Raw genomic sequence first — 27,748 nt, forward strand, 5'->3', positions numbered from 1 at the left:
ATGCTCTGGGCAGTCTCAGACCTGATTATGGACATTAACGGCAGCTATATAAGCAATGTCCGTTGGCACACCAGAGAGGGAACCCTGCAAGAACTCCACACCCCTATGATGAGAGCTGGCTCTTTGCATGCCCAGCTCCTTCAGATTGTCCACTATCCCACCGCAAGCGCTCGGCCCACTGCGGCCACCTCTCTGCAGCACAATGGCACCAACTGCGGGGAGCAGATTCTTCGCTATGGCGACACCGAGAAGGTGATCATCGGGGCCATCCTGTCCATAATCACCTTGCTCACCGTCTCCGGTAACTGCCTGGTCATGATCTCGGTGTGTTTCGTCAAGAAACTCCGTCAGCCCTCCAACTACCTGATCGTGTCTCTCGCTCTGGCTGACCTGTCCGTGGCTCTGGCCGTGATGCCCTTTGTCATCGTCACCGACCTGATAGGCGGCCAGTGGATATTTGGACAGGTCTTTTGCAATGTCTTCATCGCGATGGACGTGATGTGCTGCACCGCTTCGATCATGACTCTGTGTGTCATAAGTATAGACAGGTGAGCTCCCCAAATACTTAATGGAGAAAATCGGTCTCCCTTTTTAATGCTGCACCTTCCATAGAGTGTGAGTGGTAGGGTAGGAATTGCATGAACTGTCCAGCTACAAACAGAGCTATAGAAAGGAATTATAAATCGATTGCTTCTAAATGAATAATAACATTAATTGGCTCAGTTATGAAGAATTAATTAAAATATCAATTAAAAAGAGACGAGTGATGTGGATTTATCCATTTAAAATTGGGTGAATTACATTGAGTGAATTATTTCATTGTGCTCAGCTAAGGTATTGTGATACCTCCGCAAAAACTTGTGCAATAACTATGGAATCAATGTGCCATTTTGACAAAGGATGCTCTGAACAGGACTATGAACAGGAATAGGCATATAAGGCGTACGGGTAGTGTGATTCTGGACTTTCAGTTTGCAGCCCCTTCAAATTCTCATTTAACTGAATGTTAAAGGTACAGGCATGATATCCTCGGTTGATGGATGGGCAGAGGGAAGGGATTTAGCTGTCCCACCTACAATCGGGTCTTGGATACATCTGCACAATCACAATGGCGACACAACCGTAGTTATGTGTGTGTGTGTGTGTGCGTACAGTGAATTGTTTAAATGCCTATGCTGAATGAAGTTGTTAGAGATCCACGCTCATTTTTCTACACCTGTAATTGCAGCAAGCAGAGCGTGTCTGTAGCTGATATAAAGGAATCGGTGTCCCTGTTCAGCAGGGATTCCCGTTTCAGCAGCTCTCCCCTGCTGTAGAGATCTCACTGATCGCCTGGCTACATACACACAAACATAGAAAACGCTGCAAACACTCAGCAGATCAGACATTATCAGTGGAGAAATAAAGAGAATTATTTTTTCAGGTCAATGACCCTTCAACAGAACACGCATTTAGAAGTGAGCAACAGTATAGAATCAAACGCTTCCTTTCGATCAGTTGAATGTGTTGCGACACCTGAGATTACACGAGCGCCTCCAGCACAACCTCTCCGAACCACAAAACTGTTGAGGCATTTAACGTTGCAAACATGTGGCGGTAAGAAGCGGATCTCTTAAATTAAGAGCGAGAACAACATTTTTCAGCCCCTCTAGCCTACAGTCAGCATATTGATGAGCACATGGTGTAGATCAGTTCAAGTTAGATAATCGTTATACATAGTCATTCAAATAGCATCTGTTTGAGTTCAAAAGCTTGCCTTTAATTAAAGAAAATCCTATTGCAAAGATTTTGCGTCGACATAAATCCACCAACACTGAAGAAACATCAGCTTTGGAATCAACAGCATTGAAGTTAATTAGAAATTGCAACTTTAATTTTTTTAATGGACCACAGGGAACCCTTAGAAAGTAAGGAGTGCTCATAACATCTTTAAAGTAAAACTAGTTTGATTTATGCGGCATTTGTTTCCATTACATGGGCAGCTTTGCTCATTTTTCGGTGTGCAATTTACGAATTAAGAGGAGGGCAGTTTTAAATAAACCCATCTATTGGCATAGTTTTACTGCAACTTGTATCTGTTTCCTTGTCATATAACCCAACAGTTGTATATTTGCCAGGCTCTGGGTTTGGAAAAGCAATTCTTTTATTATAGGGTAAGCAGAAATGGAGAAGGTGCCACTGGACAGAACATCTGACATCACTAGAAATGCTATCTTCTATTCTGAATTTATATTTTTTATTTTATTTGTTCAGAGGGTGTGGGCATCACTGGCTAGACCAGCATTTACTGCCCATTCCTACTGCCCTTGAGAAGGTGGTGGTGAAGCTGCCTCTGAAGTTCATAGGGTGAAGGTACACCTACAGTGCTAATAGGAAAGGAGTTCCAAGATTTTGTCTCAGCGACAATGATGATCTGTTTCGGAGCCAAGATGGTGTAGACTTGAAGGCGAATTTGCAAGTGATGGTGTTCCCATGAACCTGCTGCACCAGGTGAAAGAGTTAGGTGTTTGAACAATATTGTTGAGGGAACCTTGGTGAGTTGCTGCAGTACATCTTGTACATGGTACACACTGCTGTCACTGTGCACCAGTATTGGACAGACTGAATGTTTAATGTGGTGGATGAGGTGCCGATCGAACAGGCTGCTTTGTCCTGGATAATGCCGAGCTTCTTGAATGTTGCTGGAGCTGCATTTATCCAGGCAAGTGCAGCGTGTTCCATCACACTCCTGACTTGTGGATGGTGGACAGGGTTTGGAGAGTCAGGAGGTGAATTACTCACCACAGAACTCCCAGCTCTTATAGCCGCAGTGCTTAGCTGGCTAGTCCAGTTTAGCTTCTGGGTCAATGTGACCCTCAGGATATTAATGGTGGGAGATGCACTGCTGGTATTGGCATTGATTGACATTGGTGGTTAGATTCTCTCTTGTCTGAGATTGCCTGGTGCTGAAGTGGCATTAATGTTACTTGCCACTTATTATCCCTAGCCTGGTTATTGTCCAGGTCTTGCTTAACACTCCCTTAACCTGCACTACTTTCACCCAATGGCATGTGCTTTAGATGTAATTTAAATAAAAATGATCAGTCCATGAGCACTAGGCCCAAATATTATGAAATTTAAATAAACTTTGTAAAGAATGATCAGGGAAAACAACTGCAGAAGTTCAAGAAAAATATATATTTTGATGAGTGAATAACTTAAGAATCTATATGATAACAATGATGTCTACAAATATAAGATACATACATAAACACAGCTTAAAAGCTAATACACTCAATGATCTCTTCTCAGCCTACTCAGGTACTCAATATTCTGAGCACTGCCTGATGGAAGACTTCACCAACAGGTTTTTGGCGATATGAAATTCCTTTTATCATAAAAGCAGACCATTCCTATAAAACAGTACAACTCACAGGTAAAAAGACAAGTATACACATAGACAATATTAAATAGCAGGGTTTGTTTAAATAGCAGGGTTATACTCTTTAAAGCCCAATTATAAGAGTATAAAAAGTCTGGCTATAGTGTAATAAAAATCATTGCCACAACTCACACAAATACTAGGCACTTGGTAAGTTATCGGAGGACCATCAGCATTCTTGGAACCATTTACTAGCAAGGTACTAGGGGATATATTGGAGGATCAACAGCATCCTTGTTACCACAATCCAGGAAGATATGAGGTGAGGTATTGGACCACCATCTGCAGTTTTAGAATTCCATTCCAGCAAGACATAAAGCAAGATATCAGAGAATCACAGCATTCTGGAATAATATTCCAGCACAGTATCAGCTGAGGTATTAAAGAACTAGCAGCAGCTTTGGAACAATATTCCAGCAAGATATCATATATCACTGGATATCCTTGGAACCACAGAAAGCCAATAATGAGTTCAGAAGAGGAGGATAGGAAGGGAGAAAAAGTGGACATTTTTTTTAAAAAGGGAAGAAAGATTTCCTGCTAAGTATATGTGCTCCTTGGGATTTGAGGAGGTGACACTATAATCTTGTTTCCCTCACACAGTTCACAGTTAGGGACTTCCAAAAAACTTGGGGAAATTCCTTTATTGTCATTACATTGATTATTGAGGAAAATGCATTCTCATTTTTAAGAAATTGATGCAGTTAGCTGTCCTTATAAAACTGTGCACAATCTTCTTAAAGATAAAAGACAAAGTTTGATAATACTGTACTTCAGCGATATAATCAGAAAAAGCAACAAATTAAACCTTTAAAATGTGAGTTGTGACTTTAGTGTTAATCCATAGTTTTGGAAGCTGACATAAGTAAAGCAAGTATATAGAGAATGTAGATGTTCCTATCTTGTATATTTAATTACTTATAAATATAGTCCTGTAATGAATATACTGTGTCTCATAAGCACCTCCTTAATGAATATAGAAATGATCATTGCGATCTTGCATCATTTGTTTCACTACATTTATTCTCCTTGTTATTCCTGACTGTGTTTATATTTATCACAACAGTTCTATCTGGCACGTCAACTATGCTTAAGCAAACTAAATTTGAGGTAATACTAAAAGTTTATGTCTATTTATTTATTTTCTAGATGCTGTTGATTTGATTAATTTGTAAGGCTGATTTATTTTTCATTCTCCATAGAATATAACAAAGTGGTTTAAGTGTTCTTATACCACAATCTGTAACCTCATGGCCCAGCATCTCCATCACTCTACCATTACCATCTAGCCAGGGAATCAACCCTGGTTCAATGAAGAGTGCAGGAAGGCATGCCAAGAAGAGCACCAAGTATACTTAAAAATGAGTTGTCAACCTGGTGAAGCTACAATAAGGGTCTACTTTAACGCCATGCAATGGAAACAAAATGCAATAGACTGAGCTAAGAGATCCCAATCCTAATGGATCAGATCTAAGCTCTGCAGTCCTGCCACATCCAGTAATGAATGATGATGGACAATTAAACAACTGAGGAGGTGGCTCCATAAATATCCCCATCCTCAAACATTAGTACAAAAGGCAAAGCTGAAGTATTTGTAACCATCTTCAGTCAGAAGTGCCAAGTGGATGATCAATCACAGGCTATCCTGTAATCTCCAGCATCATAGATACCAGAGTTCAGCCAATTTGATTCACTCCACATGATATCAAGAAATGGCTGAAGACACTGAATACTGCAAAGGCTATGGGCCTTGATAACTTTCTGATAATAGTAGTGTACTGAAAACTTGTGCTGCAGAACTTGCCATGCTCCTAGCCAAACAGCTGCAGTACAGCTACAACACAAAGATCTACCCGACAATGTGGAAAATTATCCAGGTATGCTCTGCCCACAAAAAGCAGGACAAATGCAATCCAACCAATTACCTCCCTATCTGTCTACTCTCGGCCATCAGTAAAGTGATGTAAGGTGTCAACAGCGCTATCAAGCAACACTTTCTAAGCAATAACCTGTTCACAGTTTGGGCTCTGCCATTCGGCTCCTGACCCCATTACAGCCTTGGTCAAAACATGGACAAAAGAGCTGAACTCCCGAGGTGAGGTGACAGTGACTGCCCTTGACATCAAGGAGCCCTAGCAAAACTGGAGTCAATGGGAATAAGGGAGAAATCTCTTCACTGGTTGAAGTCATACCCAGCACCAGGGAAGATGGTTGTTGGAGGTCAGTCATCTCAGTCCCTGGGTATAGCTGCAGGAGTTCCTCAGGTCCAACCATCTTCAACTGCTTCATCAATGACCTTCGGTCCATCATAAAGTCAGAAGTGGTGAAGTTCTCTGATGATTGCACAATGTTCAGTACCATTCGCAACTCCTCAGATATTGAAGCAGTCTATGTCCATATTTCAGTCTTGGCTGACAAGTGGCAAGTAATATTCATGGCACACAAGTGCCAGACAATGATCATCTGCAACAAAAGAAAATCTAACCATCACCCCTTGACATTCAATGGCATTACCATCACTGAATCCCCCACTGTCAATATCCTGGGGGGGTTACCATTGACCATAAACTGAACTGGTCTAGCCATATTAATACTGTGGCTATAAAAGGAGGTTAGAGGCTGGGAATTCTGCAGAGAGTAACTTACCTCCTGACTCCCCTAAGTATGTCCACCATCTACAAGGCATAAGTCAGGAGTGTGATGAAATATCTTCTGCTTGCCTGGATGAGATCAGCTCCAACAACATTCAAAAAGCCCGATACCATCCAAGACAAAGCAACCCACTTGATTGGCACCCCATCCAATACCTTAAACATTCACTCCCTCCACCACCGATGCACAGTGGCAACAATGTGTACCATATAAAAGATGCACTTCAGCAACTCACCAATGCTCCTTTAACAGTACCTCCCAAACCCAGGACCTCTACCACCTGGAGGGACAAAGGCAACAGATGCATGGGAACAGCACGACCTGCAAGTTCCTCTCCAAGCCACACACCATTCTGACTTGGAACTTCCTTCACTGTTGCTAGGTCGAAACCCTCGAACTCTCTCCCTAAAAGCACTGTGGGTGCAATAACATGGGCTTGAGTGCTTCAAGAAGGTGGCTCACCATCACCTCCTCAAGGGCATTTAGGGATGGGCAACAAATCCTGGCCTAGCCAGCAACGCCCTCATTCCATGAAAGAATAAATTTTAAAAAGTTCCTAAAAGAGTAAAACTGAAAGTACTCAATTAACAATGTTGAATTATACAGCTTTAGAACAATGGAAATTTTTGTGAATGCTTGTTTCAGTTCAATGTTGTGACACTTTCTGGCTCTTATATCATGGTGTATTTCAGTGTAAAATCTAGGCAAACATACTTTTTGGTGATAGAAAAAAAGACTTGCTTTGATAGCTGAACATTAGAAAACATTTCTCTAGGAATGCTGCCAACTTTCAATAACCGGAGGAACACCACTAGTAGCTCAAAACCGGGCATTCAAGTGCCACTGTGGGCCATCAGCAACAGTATTCAACTGCCATCTGTAAATTCATGGCCTGGCATATTCCTCACCCTACTATTGCTATCAAGCCAGGGGACCAACCCTGGTTCCATGAGAAGTACAGGAGTACATGCCAGGAACAGCACCAGGCATACCTAAAAATAAGGAAACAACCTGGTGAAGCTACAGCACAGGGCTACATGCATGCTGGGTAGCAGAAGATGAAGCCAGAGCCAAGCCATCCCACAACAAAGCTCTGCAGACCTGCCTCCTCCAGTTTGTTTCTATTTATTCTTTCATGGGATGTAGACATTACTGGCAAGACCAGCATTGGTTGCCCATCCCTAATTGCCCTTGATCTGCATGGGCATGGCTTGTTAGGCCATTTTCAGAGGGCAGTTAGGAGTCAGCCACATTGCTGTGGGTCTGGAGTCACCTGTAGACCAGGCCAGGTAAGGATGGCAGATTTCCTTCCCTAAAAAGCATTAGTGAACCAGATGGGTTTTTATGACAATCATTGATAGTTTCATGGTTATCATTACTAAGGCTAGCTTTCAATTCCAGATGTTATTAATTGAATTTAAATTCCACCATCAGACATGGTAGCATTTGAACACATATCACCAGAGTGTTAGTCTGGGCCTCCGGATTGCTAGTCAAGTGACATTACCACTATGCCACCATCTCCCACACGAATGAGTTATGAATGGTGGTGGACAATTAAACAACTAACCAGAGGAGAAGGCTCAGAAAATATCCTATCCTCAATGATAGAGAGCCCAGAGTATTAGTGCAAAAGACAAGGCTGAAGCCTTTGTAATCATCTTCAATCAGAAGTGCTGACTGGAGGTCCCTCTGAGGTATCTCTGAGGTCCCACTATGTCAGATGCCAGTCTTCGGTCAATTCAATTCACTCCACGTGATATCTAGAAATGGCAAAAGACACTGGATACAGCAAAGGCTATGGGCCCTGACAACATCAATACTGAAGACTTGTGCTCCAGAACTAGGGCATGCTCAGCTGCCTTAGTACAGCTACAACACAGGCATTTTCAACAATCTGGAAAATTCCCAGGTATGTCTTGGCCACAAAAAACTAAATGAATCTGATCTAGCTCATAGTCTATTCTCAATCATAAGCAAAGTGATCAAAGGTATCGTCGACAATGGTATCAGGCAGAACGTACTGCGCAATAACTTGCTCACCGATACTCAGTTTGGATCCTGCTGGGGCTACTCAGCTGCAGGCATCATTATAGCCTTGGTCCAAGAGGTACAGTTTTAGCAAACTGAGGTATTGCACAAAAGCAGACATTGATTAACATATATATTTCTAACTTCTAACTTTTGAGATCCTATATATTTCACTGCAGTCACATGGTATGAGTACATGTGAACACAGAGGCTAACAAGAGCATATCTCTAAGCTGAGCCTTGGTTTATTTTGGATGGTTAAATAATATTTGAGCCTTTATAGAAGCTAAGGATTTTGCAGAATTGTCTTCCCTTTCAATGTAGCCATACTTTGTGAGCAAACCTTGTCCCTTATAATCCAGAAATAGCAGTTTTTCTTCATTTTAAGGATTAATAATCATGGCATTTGTAGCAATCTATTTAGGCAACTTGCAGAGTCTTGTGCTATTGTGCGCTGCCAAACTCTTTATTAACCTTAATAGCTATAAGCTATAATGGACTAAAAGACCAGATGTTTATAGACTGAAGTATTAAGTAGATTTATTTGCAATTAAATAGTAATTTGGAAGCACAAAAATAAGCAAATATTAAGAACATCAAATATATGCAATATGTATTGTGAAAACATTTATAATGCACCAACTACTTTTAATAAAATGATTAATTAAATTGATGAGAGTTTCCGTAGATCTGATAAAATTTTTCCTGACACTTTGTCTTCTCATGAAACTTGTTATATCAGAGTACCAAGGTGTGTAACTCTCGTTCAGGGACTTAGATGAAGCCAAAGCAAAAGCAATATATGATGAACACCGAATATATGAAATAAAACAAAACATGCTGGAAATACTCAGCAGCTTTGGCAGCATCTGTTCCATGGAGAGAAAAGCAGAGTTAATATTTCAGGTTGGTGATGTTTCGTTAGAACTCGAAAAATTTAGAGATGCAATCGCTTTAACAAAAAGAACAGAGGTAGGGAAAGAGGGTAAGAACAAAAGTGATAGGGTAGAGGGCACAATAAAAAAATGACTAAAGGGTTGATGGTGCAAGGCAACATGAGATGGTAATGGAACAAGTAAAGAAACAAAAGTTGGGTCTTAATACGGTGCAAATGAGAAAAACAGAATCATCCCCAGCAGCTGCCAGTCAAAAATGGAAAACACGAAAAACAAAAAAGAGACAGATGAACTGAAATTGTTGAACTCCATGTTGAGTTCTGAAGGCTGTAAAATTCTTAATCAAAAGATGAGTTACTGTTCCTCAAGCTTACTTTCAACTTCATTAGAATGATATAGGGTGCCAAGGACAGAGAGGTCAGAGTAGATGTCGGGTAGAGAATTAAAATGACAGACAAAATTTAGCTTCTTAGTCAACAGATTTAGAAATACACTTTGCCTGTTTCAAACTCTAGCATTTACTCTGTGAAGTAAATCGAGGAAATAACTACTCCAAGCTTTTAAATAAACAATGTTAGTAATTCAAACTGCATTACACTCGTAAAACAGTCTGTGTGTCACAAACCCAAAATACACAAAAACAGCAGCTGCACAAAGGGTCACACTGTATATTACAGCAAGAATAATTATTAGTCAAAAGTAGAATACTCCAGATGTTGTAAATCTGGAGTGAAAAGAGTAAATGATGGAATGACCCCAGGTCAGACAGCATCTTTTGCAAGAGAAGCTGAGTTAACATTTTAGTTCGATGACCTTTCATAATAACAGGAAGATGTCAGAGGTGAACAACTTCTGAGCAATGAGAGAGCCAGGGAAAAGGGCACAGGGAGAGAAAGAAGGGAAGAGGCCTGTGCAGTTTGGAGGGCAGCGATTGAGGCTGCAAGGCAAAAGGACGTGATAATGGAACAAGTATTGAAATGAATGATGCCTCAGAGGAGATGTAAGTGGCTACAGTAGAGGGGAAGGGAAGTGCTGAAAGTACGACAAAATGGAAAAGGCTTCCATTTCCCAGACAAGTGGAGGAAGAAATAGATAAATTTCAGGGGTGCAGAGCATCCTGCCAGACATGTACTGATAGGGAATCCCCACCTCAAACAGCAGCCAACACCTCCTCCACTCACAGTGGCCCTGCTGCAGCAATGCTCCATTACCAGCTGCCTGAAAGAAAATGGAAGCAGTGGTTGAAACCTAAAATCAGTGTTAAGACTGGAAGGCTACACTTTTTTTTAATGCAGAAGTATTTCCACGTTTCACATTTTTAAACGTAACCTTTAAGGATACCATGCAAGAATAGCTGACCAATTTCCAACATTCACAGCAATCTAGTTGATAAATGTCATCCCACAAGCAAAATTGATTCAGTTACATGACAATGATGAGCAATTTACCTTTAGTGTCCATTGCTAGAAATTGGTGGGCCCCATTTTTTGAACATGGGGTGTCAATTCGTGAGGTGGACAATACGTAAACGTCTTGTACCAACCGTACCTGAATGATTGTAGCGTTGGTCTGAGAGTCTCTTGCTCTACTGTCTACTCCTGAGCACTACTGTTGGTGTCTGTGCTTAGCAGGAGAGCCTGGCAACATTGTTTGCATACCCCATGGTATAGCCAGGCTGTTGTTCTTGAAGGCATGCTGTATCTGAAAGGAAAGCTGCACAAAAATATTTCTGCAGGGTAAATTTTACCAAGTGAACACCAGAGCAGCGAGCGATCTGTAGGGTGAAATGCTGGAGGACTTACTTGTGCAGATTGACAGGAGGAGATATGCCATGGGCCCATTGGGGTGCGGAAGGGGGAATGGAGAGCCAGGGTTCCATGGGGAGACGCTCAAGGACCACTCTATTTTTTAAAAATTCATTAATGGGATGTGGGCTTCGCTGGCTGGGTCAGTATTTATTGCCCATCCCTATGTGACCTTGGGAAGGTGGCGGTGGAGATATTGGGAGAAAGTGGCCAGGAAAGTCAACTCCCAGAGTCTGGTCTTGAGAACCTTGGCAAAAGTCTCATGAGCTCATATAGGTGATGAACTTCAGTGGATGCATCTTCACACGACATCTCCTATCCATTAAAACATCAGCCTCTCACACTGCTCAATGCACCCATACCCCTATCACTCACTCAACAGTCATTATTCACATGTAACACCCAGATTGTCCAGTTTATCCCCACCCACCCACTGATGCTGCCAGCCTCACACCCAGCTCTTTTTGCCTCCACATACCTCTAATTATTCAGCTATGTTATGCGCATCAGCCAAACACAACACAACACAGCCACTGACATTTTATTCTCTCTATTGCAGGAAAAGGTGGCACACAATAGAAGGGAGCAGAGCAGAACCACTGAGGGACAAGGATGTCTGCATTTCCTGAGTCCCACAGAGGAGATGGTTCTCTGCATCATTGGGCCAGTAGTGAGATAACCCCTGGTAACACTGAGGATGACGGTTTGTTCTTGCCTTGTCTCAACTCACAACTCACCCACACCCTGTTGTCTGGCATGGTGAGCAAGCTGTTGATAGCGTTACCATTAACCTCTAGCTCTCCAATTACTTCCCACTCAGCAAACTTCCCCACCTGAGTTCCTGCTTTCAGACACCCCAAAAACTGACATTTGCCAAGCCTCATGAACCCCAGGAAGAGGAAATAGAGGAGCAGCACAGCACTGATAAAGAGGTACTTGAACTGAGACTCGCAGCCATCAGCTCAGATACTGGCACTTCACATAACTTGGAGACTAGTATAGAATTGGGATCAGCACGTGGTGAAGCATCAGCATGAGCAGGCTGTGTCCAGGTCAGGGACAAGTTCACCGGTGGGCAAGATAGCAGATGGGTACTGCTGCAGAGAACTCAGGTAATCTGAGTGCATATAGGAGGACACTGATGGACATGTGCACGGAGATAAAAACAGAATTACCTGGAAAAACTCAGCAGGTCTGGCAGCATCGGCGGAGAAGAAAAGAGTTGACGTTTCGAGTCCTCATGACCCTTCGACAGAACTTGAGTTCGAGTCCAAGAAAGAGTTGAAATAACTCTTTCTTGGACTCGAACTCAAGTTCTGTCGAAGGGTCATGAGGACTCGAAACGTCAACTCTTTTCTTCTCCACCGATGCTGCCAGACCTGCTGAGTTTTTCCAGGTAATTCTGTTTTTGTTTTGGATTTCCAGCATCCGCAGTTTTTTTGTTTTTATATTTTTTGTTTTTATGTACACGGAGATGTTGGGTGCACTGACTGGCCTGGCAGTGTTGTTAGGGAAGAGAATTCCAAGATTTTGACCCAGCAATGATTAAGAAATGGCAATTTTTTTTTAGTGAGGGTCGTAACTTGCAGATCATGGTGTTGCCATTTGCCTTCTGCACTCATCCTTCTACATGATAGAGGTCACAGGTTTGGGAGGTGCTGTCAAAGAAGCCTTGGCAGGTTGATGTAGTGCATCTTGAAGATGGTACACATAGCTGCCACAGTTCTCTGCTGGTGGAGGGAATGAATGTTGGTGCCAATCACAATGTTGGTGGTGAATGGGGTGCCAATCACATGGGCTGCTTTGTCTTGTGTGGTTTTGAACTTCTTGTCTGTTGACGGAGCTGCACTCATTCAGGCAGTTGGAGAGTATCCCATTACCCTCCTGACTTGTGTTTTCTGAAGGCTAGCATAGCAGGATTTCAAAATAGACAATTCCTGGCTGCTAACCTTTTTAAAAGACCACAGATACTCATATGAATAACGTTATTAGGTCTCAGATAATGTAATTTATTGTAAATCATATCACTGATACATTTTGGATGTATGCCTCAGGAAAGGGCACGCACATTAAAAAATCAACCTTTAGAAAGGGAGGACAGATTTAATGTTTCAGATATTGCAACCTTTAAAATAGATATAAATTGATAAAGCTGTTCAAAAAAAGCACTTGAGCTGTTAGATTTTAGAAATGCGGGTGTAGTTCATAAAAGCAAACAGGTAATGTTGAACAAATCATTCACTAGGCTATATTTAGAATATTGTGGCAAGTTTTGCATGCCTTACATTAGGAAACATCAGCTGATGTTGCAACTGGACAAGCCTGATCCCAGGGTGGAACCCAGCTTGATGGATCCTAACGTTTATTTGTTTGTTTAGATATGTGGAGAGTAACTACTGAACAGAGTCACAGGAGTCAGCTGATGAAGTTTTAACAAAAGAATAAAACATTTATTCAACAAGAAACGATGCACTGTATTACAATACTCCTCCACCCACAACTATACCTTTATAGATACATATATATTTGTAAGGATAACACAAGTCATAAAAATGATCTTGTACTCTAATGCTCACAGTACATACATAGTCTATGTAAACCAATAGGCGACCTGTGGTCAGGCACACCACACTCTGAGACTGAGTGACACCTGCCACCCCAGACAGATGCTATGGATCTCTCATCAACTCCCCCCAGATGCTTGTCACACTGTGAGCCAACCGGTCTCACTGCACTCCATCTTTCACACAAGGGTTTCCAATCTCCACTCTCAAAGAACCTGCCTTAGAATCTTCTACCAAACCTACGCTTTCTCTCAGATGCCTTCCACAAGGGTTCACCTCCAGGGTTTCAAACTCTCCTTCTGATGTTCCTCTCCCCTGGGTCACTGCGTGCATTCAAGCTTTCTTCCACACACTCTTTTGTACTGACTCAGCCATCAACAGTACACCACTGCTTCACATGCCCATAGCAAAGAGTTATAGACTTTCTGGGCTCTCACTTTAAATCTGCTTCCTTTAAGCTTGAAGCATGGAGCCTTCCTCCCTGCTCCTCACTTTCACTTCCACAGAACAGAGCGTTTTCCAGGTCCCTGTCCTTCCTTTGACAGGAAGATCTTCTTGGGACTTTCTCTTGTTGCAAACCCCTGGATTTGGGGGACTTTCTTCTTTAGTTTTAAACCTGTCATCTGTCCCTTTTCATGTCCTATCTGTCCTGGCACCTTCTTCCAACTAAACTCAAACTGCTTTCAACTGCTCTGGCTGTTTGTGCGTGCGTGTGGGTGAGGCCTGCCTCTTTGGACCCCTGTTGTTAGGCAATTGCACAGTTTTTTCTAGTCTTGTGTTTCCTTTAACTTAGAGTTGTAAAATTCTTTAGAAATGCAGGCACCTTTTAAAGTGAAACTAAAACTCAACTTGGTCTTTTCTTAACATACAAATATAGAAATACAAATCAAACTTAAACTTTAAAGCTAATACTCATTCCTAACACCCACAAATGCAAATATACCTTACTTAAACTATCTCTGTTTCCTAACACTGGCGAGAAATCCAAATGATGAAGGCAAAAATTACCCTCAATGAGTGGAAGCAGAAGCCATAAAAGCCTTTGAAAGGGAAGTGGATAAATATTTGAAAAAGAACATTTCCAAAGGGTACAGGGAAGGGACAGGGGAATAAGCCTAAGTAGATAGCTTTGTCAGAGAGCCAACACAGATGGAGAAATGGCTCCTAATGTGCTGTAAAATTCTATTTGTGTAAACTGTACTGAATTGTTCCCTTAGTAGTTCTCAGTGGTAATGCTGAACTTTCATCTAAAAGAGTCCCTAATCCATTACTGGCTATTGTGGAACCTTGTGGTGCAGCAGATATAAGCTCTGATGCCATTGATGCAGTACAAATTTACACAAACAGCCAATGTACAGTACAGATTGTGGATTAGGATATTTAGAATGCAAAACATGTTTCCACATGGCAATAATTAAGGTAAATAATGTAGATGCATTTAAGGAGAAGCACACTTAAATAAGTACCTGAGGGACAAAGGAATAGAAGGGTATAGTGAATAGGATTAGATGAAGTAAGGTGGGAAGAGACCCATGTGGACCATACACACTGGCAAAGACCAGTTAGGCCTAATGTCCTGTTTCTGTGCTGTAAGTTCTATGTAATCCTCTGTAGTCTATCACCAACTCCCCTGAATCCTGTATCCTAATCTGTCAACAACAGCCTTTCCAACATATCTGTCCCTTGCCAGTCTTAATTCCTAATATTGCATTTTCGGAGAACCAACTTCCAAACTTCTATTGCTTCCTTTCTGAGCCTCCATTGTATTGTATACAGGTATTTCTCTGTGTAGTTCACCTTCTGACACAAAGTCCAACTACCGTGTGAGAACTGCAGGACAAATCTCAGTAATGAACTCGACAATTAATAGATGGAAACTGTATTGTCGATGTAAGCACAGTATATGGATGACATGTTGGATTTGCCTATGTATTGTACTTTTCATCTTTCATTCTAAGCTTAGACTTCTGGCACCTAATACTTTTCTTTGGCAGTTTCTGTACCTCCTCTCCCAATTAATTTAGATGGTATTTTGGATTTATCATGAATGTAGATCCAGTGTCCAAACAATAATAAATAAGGCACATGTGTTGGCCTCAAGTCTTCCGCTCTCAATCAAGGCTTTCATTTGAACCAGACACGTACAGAACAGGGATTGAAGGGTAATGGGATCTAGTTACTACACCAATAATCTGGTGGTAAACAATGTCAGAGGCCAGTCCTTTTCTCGAGTCTGCATATTACGTAAACATAATGGAGCAGTTTGCCTGACCAATATTTCTGCCATTGGACTCACCACTAATAATCCCTCTAATTTTTCTTTTAAGTGCATGGCCTATTTTTTGCGTTGTGCAGTTGCTTTAAGATTGCTGTGAATATATGCAGCTTAAAGGTAACAATGTTCACCACCCACTCCATCAGCAGTATACAGCATGGCTGTAGCACTCACTACCTACTTCGACAGGATCTACCTCTCCATGACAACTATCGCTGACAGGGAGAAACTCAGCAGTGCCATGGGAACACTGTTCCCCTTCAAGTCACACAAATTCCTGACCTAGACATATAATATCTGCCATTCCTTCATCATTGCTACGTCAATATTCTGGTACTCCCTACCTAACAGCACTGTGCAAGGACCATCGCCATAAGGACTGCAAAGTTCTAGATGGTGAAAATAGAGATGGACTATAAATATGGCCATGCTGGTATTGTTCATATCACAAGAACAAGGATAAACTGAATTTTCTTGCCAACCTGGAGGTCCCAGCACTGGCGTCTAAAGCGGGTGATGTCCCCACTTTGGTGGACAACAGGACCTGGGGAGGTATGTTGTCAATACCAGTCAATCAGATATGACTGCTGCCATTCAATTAAGGATAGTGACCAGGCCCCAAGAGCTGTTGGCCCAATCAGAGGACCAGCAGCACAGCAGAACCACTGCTGGCATTAGCTATTACCGAGGCTACAACACCGGAGAGCGAGCACCCCAATGCCGGGGCACCCTCGAAGGCAGTTGAGTAAGATTGAGTGAAGCCAGTGCTTAGCAAGCAGGCCCCAACAATCAGAATGGGACATGCTGGTCATTCAGCGCTGGCAGCACTGTTGGTGTGAGGACATCTTTTGCCCCAGGGAGCCCTCTCTGTGGGCCATGGAGCATCCATAAAGGAGACTCCTCCTAGAATTCGCAGGGAGGCTGCCCAGCAGTATCCCCACATGACAGTGGGCTCTCACAACATGGGCAAAATGTTTGCGGGGATGGGAAGTGACCCTTAATTAACCACTATGGTAGCTCAATTTGCCACCCAGTGGGCAATATGTCATGGCAGTGGGAAGATGTCCTGACATCCCACCCTGCCAGGAATATTCAATCCAATTGTTACTGTTACTTACTGTTACTTACCCTCTTGCCTGCCCTCTGAACTGTAACTTATCCTCTTGATTCATGCAGATCTGGTTTAAACTCACCTTCTGTCAGTACTGACCTAATACATGTAGCAGGTTCCTCTGGTATTTTCAAAGGTGTGGTCATGTAGTCATAGTCTTCAATATAAACAATCACAGTGAGCAATGTGCCAAACCCTATTTTCTGCTGATACAACATACATGGCAGGTACAATTCAACAAGCGATTTTTATGCATGCCTTATCCTTCAGCAAACACAATTCCATCCAGCAGTGCAGATTTCCAGTCTGTTGGTATAACTGAAGAGTTACCAGCTGGAATCTGAAGCTGCCCATTGTTATATGTTACAAATAGGGTAAGAAGCAATTATAATAGCTTCTGTAATCTTGAAAGCAATATGCAACTTGTCCTTCAAATGATTATTTATCAGAGACAACTTTCCAGCTCTTAACTTATTCAGTCACTAGCAACAACCCAGGTTTGTCATAGAGATCAATTATATATGCAAAAACAAATCTCAACAAATGAAGACTTGTTGGATGGATCTACTAATCTGCTTTACATGGAGGTTCTTGATTTTATGTCTGAAAATGGAAGAAGAGTTCCAGAAATGCAGTGTTTGTTTAAAAGATATTGAGAAAAATGTGGAGATAGTGCCCATTAATTACCACACAATTTACTAGCTGACCTCAAATGTAGAATCACAATCATTCCTTCTTTATTAGATTAAACTTGTAAAAGTTACTTGGTACTTACATTAATAGCACTTACGTCTTTCATATTTGACAGACTGGTTGGTTGCTTTTGAACCTATCTGATTACATTCATCCATTACCTATTTGTCCATACTTTATATTGTTCACAGCTCAATGTTTAACCTTCAGCACTTAACTTTAAATTTCATTTTCAAAGCCACCCTACCTGCATTCACTGTCTAAGTGTGATTCACTTAATGTGTTATTGAAAGGGATATAGACTGGCTCTTGCCCTCTATCCCAATTCATTATGAACTTTTTCACCTGAATTCACTGTCCTCCTATCCTGCCTCAATCTCTTCCTCCATATAAATTCCCCTCCACATACTCACGCCACTCTCTTGACCTTGTCATCTCCCATGGCTTCACTACTCCCATCATGTCAACCGCAGATAAGGTCATCTCTGATCACTTCCTTGTAAGTCCCTCCATCCATATCCCCCTTCCTCCATCCTTCTGTGTCCACCTTTGGATAAAACATTCCCCCAACTGTACTTGCAAAATTCCAACTGTCTAGCCTATGACGCTCTGTTTAGTATGACATTTCTGCAACTACAGACCTGCTCAATCACACCCTCACCTCCATCTTTAATGCCCTTTCCCTATTAAATTCATAACTCTCTCTCATGCTAGCTGTCCCCATGGCATATCCCTTGTCATTGATTCCTTAAGCCCAAGACACACAGACTTAAGAGATATGGAGGGAACTGGTTCAGCTATTCACTGCCGCTAGGCCACATAAACCACAATCAGTTCCTGCTCTACCAGCTCACCATCCCGGGGAATACAAAGACAACTCCAAGCTTCTCTTCTCCACTCGAAATTGTCTTCTTAAACCCCTCTCTCCTGTCCCCTTCACCCTCACCTCTGACTACAAGTGAGAAGTTCATTAATACTATCTGTTCAGCCATCTTTGCTGCTTCCCTCCTTTCCCCTGGCCCACTGAACTAAAGGTTCTCTAATCCCTAGCCCTGAACTTGCATCTTTCTCTAATTTCTCTCCTATTTCCCCTGATGCCCTTGCTGAGTTCATCTTGTCTGAGCCATAACTTCAGTGCTCTGGGGAAGTGTATCTGGGCTTACCCCAAAGATGTGCTGGGGAAACCCCACCCCCACACCCCCTGGAGGTTCGCAGGTAAGGTTTGCACGGCAATTGCCTGGGAAGCGCAAACTTTCGAAGTGCAATTCCTGCACTGTGAACCATCCGAAAATTGTGATTTAAATCACAAACTTCTGTGGTTCCAACTGTCTTACAGCAATAGTTACCCAGAAAATGTTAGAACAATTAAAACCACTTGAGACTTCTGGGTAACTATTGTACATACCCACACTGAACCCCCCATAGGACTCCCCCCGCACTCCCAAACCCCCATAGGCCATACCCCAACAATGATTACCACCTCCCCCCCGTCCGCAACATCTGGTGGAGCTCCACCTGACTGTGTGAACTCCCCCGACTGGCCAAAACCCCCCAAGTGGCGGACAGCTCCTCCACCCCCCGACTGGCCACCCCTCCCATGCCCGCCCCCACACCTGGCGAGCCAACACCCCCACCCCCAGACTGGCCACCCCTCCCATGCCCGCCCCCACATCTGACTAGCCAACCCCCCCCACCCCCAGATTGGCCGACCCTCCACCCTCCCCACCCCCTGCACCCCCTGACTGGCCAATCGCGTGCCCCCCCCCCCAATTCCCCAACTGGCTGACCGATCCCACCCCACCCCAACCCCACTCCCCGCACCCACCCCCTCACCGATTGGCTGACCATCCCACCACCCGACTGGCCAACCACCCCCCCCACCCCTGACTGATCGACCCCCCCGCCCCTCCCAGATTGACCAATTTACTAATCCCCCACCCCACTGACTGTCCAGCCCCTCCCCCGACTTGCTGCCCCCCTGATTTCTCCCCCCTCTGACTGGCTGACCCCCCACCACCCTATCTCACTCTCTAACAAACCCCCCAACTCCCCGCATCCCCAGATTGACTGACAGCCCCACCCCCCCAACTGGTCAACCCTTCCAAATCCCAGCCCCAACCCCTCCCTGGCTGGCTGGCCCTGCACGGTCCTGACTGTCTCCCACCCTGAATGGCCGACAGCACCCCCCACCTACTGACTGGCTGACACCCCCACCCCAAATGCCTGACAATGCCCCCCCACCCCAACTTACCTGACAATCCTACCTTCTCAGAGATAAAAACAAAAAAACTGCGGATGCTGGAAATCCAAAACAAAAACAAAAACAGAATTACCTGGAAAAACTCAGCAGGTCTGGCAGCATCGGCGGAGAAGAAAAGAGTTGACGTTTCGAGTCCTCATGACCCTTCGACAGAACTTGAGTTCGAGTCCAAGAAAGAGTTGAAATATAAGCTGGTTTAAGGTGTGTGTGTTGGGGGCGGAGAGAGAGAGAGAGAGAGAGGTGGAGTGGGGGTGTGGTTGTAGGGATAAACAAGCAGTGATAGAAGCAGATCATCAAAAGATGTCAACAACAATAATACAAAAGAACACATAGGTGTTAAAGTTAAAGTTGGTGATATTATCTAAACGAATGTGCTAATTAAGAATGGATGGTAGGGCACTCAAGGTATAGCTCTAGTGGGGGTGGGGAGAGCATAAAAGATGTAAAAAATAAATAAATAAATAAAAAAAAATTTTCTCTTTCCCTTTTTTTTCTTTTTCTCTTTTTATAATGGAAATAGGTGGGGAAAGGAAAATCTATATAATTTATTGGAAAAAAAAAGAGAAAAGGAAGGGGGAAACAGAAAGGGGGTGGGGATGGGGGAGGGAGCTCACGACCTAAAGTTGTTGAATTCAATATTCAGTCCGGATGGCTGTAAAGTGCCTAGTCGGAAGATGAGGTGTTGTTCCTCCAGTTTGCGTTGGGCTTCACTGGAACAATGCAGCAAGCCAAGGACAGACATGTGGGCAAGAGAGCAGGGTGGAGTGTTAAAATGGCAAGCGACAGGGAGGTTTGGGTCATTCTTGCGGACAGACTGCAGGTGTTCTGCAAAGCGGTCGCCCAGTTTACGTTTGGTCTCTCCAATGTAGAGGTCTCCTCATCTTCCGACTAGGCACTTTACAGCCATCCGGACTGAATATTGAATTCAACAACTTTAGGTCGTCAGCTCCCTCCCCCATCCCCACCCCCTTTCTGTTTCCCCCTTCCTTTTCTCTTTTTTTTCCAATAAATTATATAGATTTTCCTTTTCCCACCTATTTCCATTATAAAAAGAGAAAAAGAAAAAAAAAGTAGAGAAAAAAAAATATTTATTTATTTATTTATTTTACATCTTTTATGCTCTCCCCACCCCCACTAGAGCTATACCTTGAGTGCCCTACCATCCATTCTTAATTAGCACATTCGTTTAGATAATATCACCAACTTTAACACCTATGTGTTCTTTTGTATTATTGTTGTTGACATCTTTTGATGATCTGCTTCTATCACTGCTTGTTTGTCCCTACAACCACACCCCCACTCCACTTCTCTCTCTCTCTCTCTCTCCGCCCCCAACACACACACCTTAAACCAGCTTATATTTCAACTCTTTCTTGGACTCGAACTCAAGTTCTGTCGAAGGGTCATGAGGACTCGAAACGTCAACTCTTTTCTTCTCCGCCGATGCTGCCAGACCTGCTGAGTTTTTCCAGGTAATTCTGTTTTTGTTTTTGTTTTGAATCCTACCTTCTCCCTGGCTTGAAAGTTGCTGGACCTTTAAACTCGCCTGATTTACAGCAGCTGGCACCATAAAAATGGGAGTGTGGCCGCTTTCCGTCCGATTCAGCAGGTGGGGGGTGGTGGGGACAACTGAAGGGCTAAGGAGTGCGCTGCTCTGCACAGTTGGAAGGTCAGGAAGGACAGAGTCGAAAAAATTTCAGGTAAGGAATTTGGAGCAGAGCAGCAATCCAACTCTGCCTGCCACTCTGCGGAAGTTCAGGCCCAATGTTTCAGTTCATTAGAACAGTTAACAGTAACCCCCTCAGGTACTGTTTCCTTCTCCTTCAAATCTGCCATCATCATTGCTCTCCTAAAAATTGCATCCGTGGCCTTTTTGTCCATGCAAACTAGCATCCCATCTCCAACCTCCCTCTCCTTTCCAATGTCCTTGAACATGCTGTTGCCCCTTAAATCTAGGCACAACTTTTCCCCAACTCCTTCTTTGAATCCCTCCAGTCAGGCTCATCACAATACTGAAACTGCCTTTATTAATGTCACAACGGACATCTTAAATGACTGTGGCAGTCATAAACTATCCCTCCTCATGCAGCCTCTGGCAAGATTGGCCACACCATCCTCCTCCATTGTCCAGATGGGTGGACTCTCCTCCTCTGATTCCATTTTTACCTATGAGGCCATAGCCAGAAAATCTCCTGCAATAGCTTCTCTTCCCATTCATGAACTATTAACCCTGATATCCCCCAAATATCTATCTTTGGCTCCCTCCTATTTCACATCTACATGCTGCCCCATAATGACTTCACCTGAAATGTAAGATTCCACCTGTACGCTGACAACACCCAGTTCTACCTCACCATCACCTCTCTCAATCCCTCTTCTGTCTCTGTCAAACTGCTTCCTTGATATCCAGTACCGAATGAGCAGAAACTCTCTCCAGCTAAGTATTGGGAAGATCAAAGCCATTGTCTTCAGTCCACACCACAAACTCCCTTCTCTACCTACTGATTCCAGCCCTCTTCCTGGCAACTGTCTAAGGCTGAAACAAGCTATTCTCAATCTTGGTGTCGTATTTGACCCTGAGATGAGCATCCAACCACTATTCCTTCCGTAACCAAGACTAGTTCCACCTTTGTAACAGCGTCCAACACCGCCTCATCCATACCTTTGTTACTTCCAGACTTGACTATTCCAATGGTCTCCTAGATCGCCTCCCATTTTCCACACCACATAAACCTGAGTTCATCCAATATTCTGCTGCCCATATCCTAACTTGCACCAGGTGCTGCTCATGCATCACCCTCACTGACCTACATTGGCTCCTGGGTCTGGCAAAGCCTAGGTTTTAAATTTCACAGCCTTGTTTCCAAATCCATCCATGGTTTCACCTTCTTTCTTTCTCTGTAATCCCCTCCAACGACACAACCCTCTGAGATTTCTGTGCTCCTCTAATTATGGCCTCTTAAACATCCCCAATTGTCTGACCATTGACAGTCATGTCTTCAGCTGCTGAAGTTCTAATCTGTGGAATTTCTTCCTTAAAGATCCTGCCTCTCAACCTCTCTTTCCTCCTTTAAGGTGCTCTTCAAAACCTACTTCTTTAAGCTTATGCGTCCCAGTGTCAAATTTTATTTGGTAATTTCTCCTGGAGCATTTTACTACAGTGAATTTGCTATATAAATGCAAGTTATTGGTGTACTGGACTCAACTGTGCACACACACAGAAATAAATGTGCACTGTAAAACTTTCTTTCTTATGTGGTGCCAGTTTTATTAGGTAGACATTTTTAAACACTCAATGGAATAAAAATTGAGCGCATTGAATGTGGAAGATCAATTATTATTTCTTTTCTGTTGCAGGTATTTAGGAATAACAAGACCATTGACATATCCGGTCAGACAGAATGGGAAAGGCATGGCTAAAATGATCCTGTGTGTGTGGCTCCTGGCTGCATCCATTACACTACCACCTCTGTTTGGCTGGGCCAAAAATATCAATGATGGCAAGGTATGCCTGATCAGCCAAGATTTTGGTTACACTATTTATTCTACTGCAGTGGCATTCTATATCCCAATGTCGGTCATGCTTCTGATGTACCATCAGATTTTCAAGGCTGCCAAGAAGAGCGCTGCCAAACATACGTTTGCAGGATTCCCTCGGCCGGGTGACAAGCGCATGAGTGAGGCTGCTAAAATAGGAGTGAAACCACGCAAAGAGTCAGAGGAATGTGCCCACTTTGCCCGACTTTTGAAAAATGACAGGAAGAACATGTCAATCTTCAAAAGGGAGCAGAAAGCTGCGACAACCCTTGGCATTGTAGTTGGGGCATTCACTGTGTGCTGGCTGCCATTTTTCATACTTTCGACTGCAAGACCTTTCATCTGTGGCACTGAATGCAGCTGTATACCCCTTTGGTTGGAAAGAACAATCATGTGGTTTGGCTACACAAATTCTCTGCTAAACCCATTCATTTATGCATTATTCAACAGAGATCTGCGGACAACCTACCACAACTTGTTGCGGTGCAGGTACAGGAATATTAACCGTAAACTCTCTGCAGCAGGGATGCACGAAGCTCTCAAGATGGCAGAGAGGCCAGAACTGGTACTGTAAGAGGGGCAGGTTCTTTGAAACAGAAATACCTCAGGGAGAGAAGAATCCTCTTTAAGTCTGTAAACTGTTGTTGCAGTATCTTGGGCTCTTAAACAGAAACAAATGAGAAATTGTTCATTCATAAGATCTCCTTCACACAGCAAAGAGGTTGCTTGAGTTGGGCTAGTTCTAGAGATACTGCCAGATGGGAGTAGGGTGCTAGCCACATCTTTTCGGTGGGTGTTGGGAAATGGGTCACTCAGTTTTACAGTGGAAACGGGCTGGAGCTTCATTAGCCCATGTAACCTGGGGTCGTAGGATGTCAATAGGACCTTGATGCAACTTTGAAGTACCAATTGGTGGAGCAAATTCTGCTTATTAGTTCTTGGCATAGGGAGGCCTAACCAGTAGTTTGCTGCGTTAATGCTCCTCCTGAGCACACAAACCCACTCCTCCCTGACGGATGACCCTCTGCAATGGTCCCTTATGATTGTCACCTCCCCAACTCCATCTTTTAGCTTATTGTAACCAGATGTGGTCTGCAGAGCAGCTTGTCACATATAATGTCATCTCCAAGCAGTGAACTGCTCCTAATACCAAAAAAAAGATGGTTCGGGCCGTTGACCACTCCCATTGGTCTCCCACCCAAGGACGGCACGTACTTCAAAATCGACATCACCAAGTGATTAACAAGCCCCTAAAACTGGCAGCATGTTTTCAGAGCTGTACTTCATAGGAGCTCCCATTCCCATTCCATGTAAAGTTCTGGGATCCCTCACAATTGGGCCAGCTCTTTTTTCCTAATTTTTGGAGAATTGTCTGCCTCTAGCATTGCAATTTCCCAACTTCTGGAGCCATTCTTTACAGCTTTAATTGTATGTTAGAAGGGGTAAGAATAAAGTTAGAACTAGTATTTATATAGTGCCTCAGGACATCTCAAAGTGTTTTACAGCAAACAATGTACTTTTTCAAAGCATACCTGTTGTTAAATTGATGAAATTGCAGCAGCCAATTTGCACACAGCAAATTCCAACAAAAAACAAAGTGATAATAACTGGATAATTTGCTTTTAGGTGTTGGCTGAGGAGTAAGTATTGACGAGAGACCAGGGAGAACTCACCTGCACTTCTTCTAAACAGTGCTATGGGATCTTTTATGTTTCCCTGAGAGGGCAGACAGGGCCTTAGTTTAACATGTCATCTGAAATGTGGCACCTACCAACAGTGCAGCACTCCCTCAGTAAAATCATCGGAAATAGGAGCAGGAGTAGCCATTCAGCCCACTGAGCATGCTTTGCCATAATAAGATTATGGCTGATTGTAACCTTAACTCCACTTTCCTGCCTGACCCCCAACCTGCTCAACCATTCCTCATAAGACGACTCAATCAGCCAAGTGAACCTTCTTTGAACTGCTTCCAATGCAAGCATAGATTAAAGTAAAGATTTTCTGCATGAGTCTGTAAAATAAGATTTAAACCCACAACCTTCTGTCTCAGAGATGAAAATACTGAGCTGTCACTGAGCTACAGATGACAAGTATGGCATTTGCCCCTTTGTCTGTTTTAATCATTTCATGGTGCTCTCTTTTAGCACCTGGATCTTTGAATAGCAATTCAGGACAAAACAGAGGTAAACATTAATTTGCTATATGCTTTAGGATATCTGTTGATCCTCACTTATGGAAACAAATCACCTTTCTATGGATAGAAATACTCCGGCACTTTGGTTCCGTCTCATAGACTCTGACAAAGAGAATAGAAAACACCACAACTTTATAAGTATTCAAGTGGTCTCCAGTGCTGAGCCAAATTTGAGCAATAAAGATAAATGGAGAGAAGCAAACTAAACACCTAGCCACTCCCAGTGGTTTAGAAAAAAAGAGTTAAACCAGCAACTGAGACTGACTTCTGGTAATTTCACGCTGAGCAAATTGAAACAATATTCAGACCTAAGGATGGAATATTTTGTTCCTTCCTGTTCTACCAGAAGCTTTAATGCGGTAAAATAATACAGCAATTTGTGCTCCGTTGCACAGGGGCAGGTAATTTGCTCAAATTGAGTTTCTCTAAAATGTGATCCATTATTGCAATGTTGGTACTTGTGTTTCAATGTCATCGTGAATGAAAGTCATAAGCGATTTATAACAGGCAGCTGAATCAATATCACCCATTTTACACATCACCCCAAAGTCAATGTTTTCCCTGTTTTAGGATGGAACAAAGCAGGGGGAGATGGATGGCATAGTGGTAATGTCACTGGACTAGTAGTCCAGAGGCCTAGGGTAATGTTCTTGAGGGGGGTGGAAGGCTCAAACCCTACCACTGCAGCTGGTGGAGTTTAAATTCATTTTATTATCTGGAATTGAAAAGTTTGTCTCAATAATGGTAACCAAGGAAGCCATTGTCCTAAAAACCCAAAGCCACACCAATGTGGTTGACTCTTAACTGTCCTCTGAAATGGTGTGGTAAACCACTCAAGGGCGATTAGGGATGGGCAACAAATGCTGGCCTTGCCAGTGGTGCCTATGTCCCATGAAAGGAAAATAAATGTCTCTAAGAAACAGGGGTTAATTTTATAGGGGGAGGCGGCATATTGCTTACCCGCCCCTCCTCTATCCCGGTAGAAAAGTTGGTTAGCAGCTTGTTGCATTTAAAAAGGGCGGCCCTGCAGGGACAACATACTGGGGGGGTGGGATTGGAGGGGGGAATGGTGATTGGTTACCTTAATGAGGTGAGAGTAGGACGTTTGCCCCTCAGGAGCAGGGAAAGTACCACCCTTAAGAGCTGCCAGCCAATTTGATTGACCAGCACTTTGGTCCCAGCAGCTCCAAGGCACTGCTGGGTATACAAGGGAGTCCCAAGAAGATGGTCATAGATACCAGACTTAGGCAAGTCTGGGGCTTTTGGGAGGGATCGGAGACCCTAGTGAGGGGACAGGGTGGGGCAAGTTTTAGAAGCTGGGGAGGAGGAACAAAGGGATTGGCACCACTTTTTTTTTGGGGGGGCAGGTATTCTTGATGCACACAGAGGAACCCCCCCCCTCCAAAGTAGGTACCTGCCCCCCCCTTCCTGCTGTTTACCCCAAGTTGGGAAAGTAGCGGGCTAGCCACTTTCTTTCCACCTTCCCCTGTCCAACATATTATGGTGGCAGAGATGGTAAGAGGCCCTGAAGTGGTGTTTAATTAACCAGTTACAGACCTCAATCAGCCTAAGGACACGCAGCCAGATGCCCTACTCGCTCATTATAAAATGGGGGACAGGGCAGCTCGGGAGTGGGCAGGAATGCGGCGGGCTGGCCACCCATTTTATTTTACATACCCCTCCCCCATCTTCCAATAGGCTAGCATGGGGGAGGGGCATAAAATTCCCCCCATAGTCCAAAATCATTCATTGTCAAGTTCTTATGAGCAGGAAGCATCTGGTCTCCCCTCAAGGGAAGGAGCAGCAGCGTACATGGAGATATTTGTCAGTCTAAGGTGCTGATCCTTAAAAATCAATTTCAGGAAGTGGGATAGGATAGCTGACTCAGGCCTATTATCATCATGCACCCTTGTGCCAATCAGTCTCTAATTTACCTCTGGCTGTACTTATACGACAGAGAAGTGTCTTATTTAAGTTGTGCTCAAGGGGGCTGTTGATTGCTACTGGACAGTCTTCAAATACACTCCTAGGAGAGTACCACTAATACAATTCTATAGAATCCAGTGAAACGAAAATGATCCCCCAGGTTATACCCATAACTCCCAGGCTGAGTCTGCAAAGAGCAGAATCACTTATTAGATCTTCTGATCTGCTCATCTTGCACACCAGATAACCAAAGGTTGGCGGTGAGTGAAAATTGAGTTTGAGAAATGGCATTTTGAATGAATGCAGACATCTTTAGCCATCCCGGTGTTTACAATCAGGTTCTTTATTACAGATACCCCAGAGTAATTTCAACTAAGGTGACG

At 43.4% G+C, this 27,748-nt stretch overlaps 1 protein-coding gene across 1 annotated transcript; it reads left to right on the forward strand.

The window, feature by feature from the left end:
• Positions 1-23,819, forward strand: LOC121289646 (5-hydroxytryptamine receptor 7). The gene is made up of 2 exons (XM_041209272.1): positions 1-548; positions 23,066-23,819. Exons 1-2 carry the CDS (start codon positions 1-3, stop codon positions 23,817-23,819), a joined length of 1,302 nt encoding a protein of 433 aa, XP_041065206.1.
• Positions 23,820-27,748: the final 3,929 nt, after the last annotated feature.

The sequence above is a fragment of the Carcharodon carcharias genome, chromosome 17 (assembly GCF_017639515.1).
Source record: "Carcharodon carcharias isolate sCarCar2 chromosome 17, sCarCar2.pri, whole genome shotgun sequence".
NCBI lineage: Eukaryota > Metazoa > Chordata > Chondrichthyes > Lamniformes > Lamnidae > Carcharodon > Carcharodon carcharias.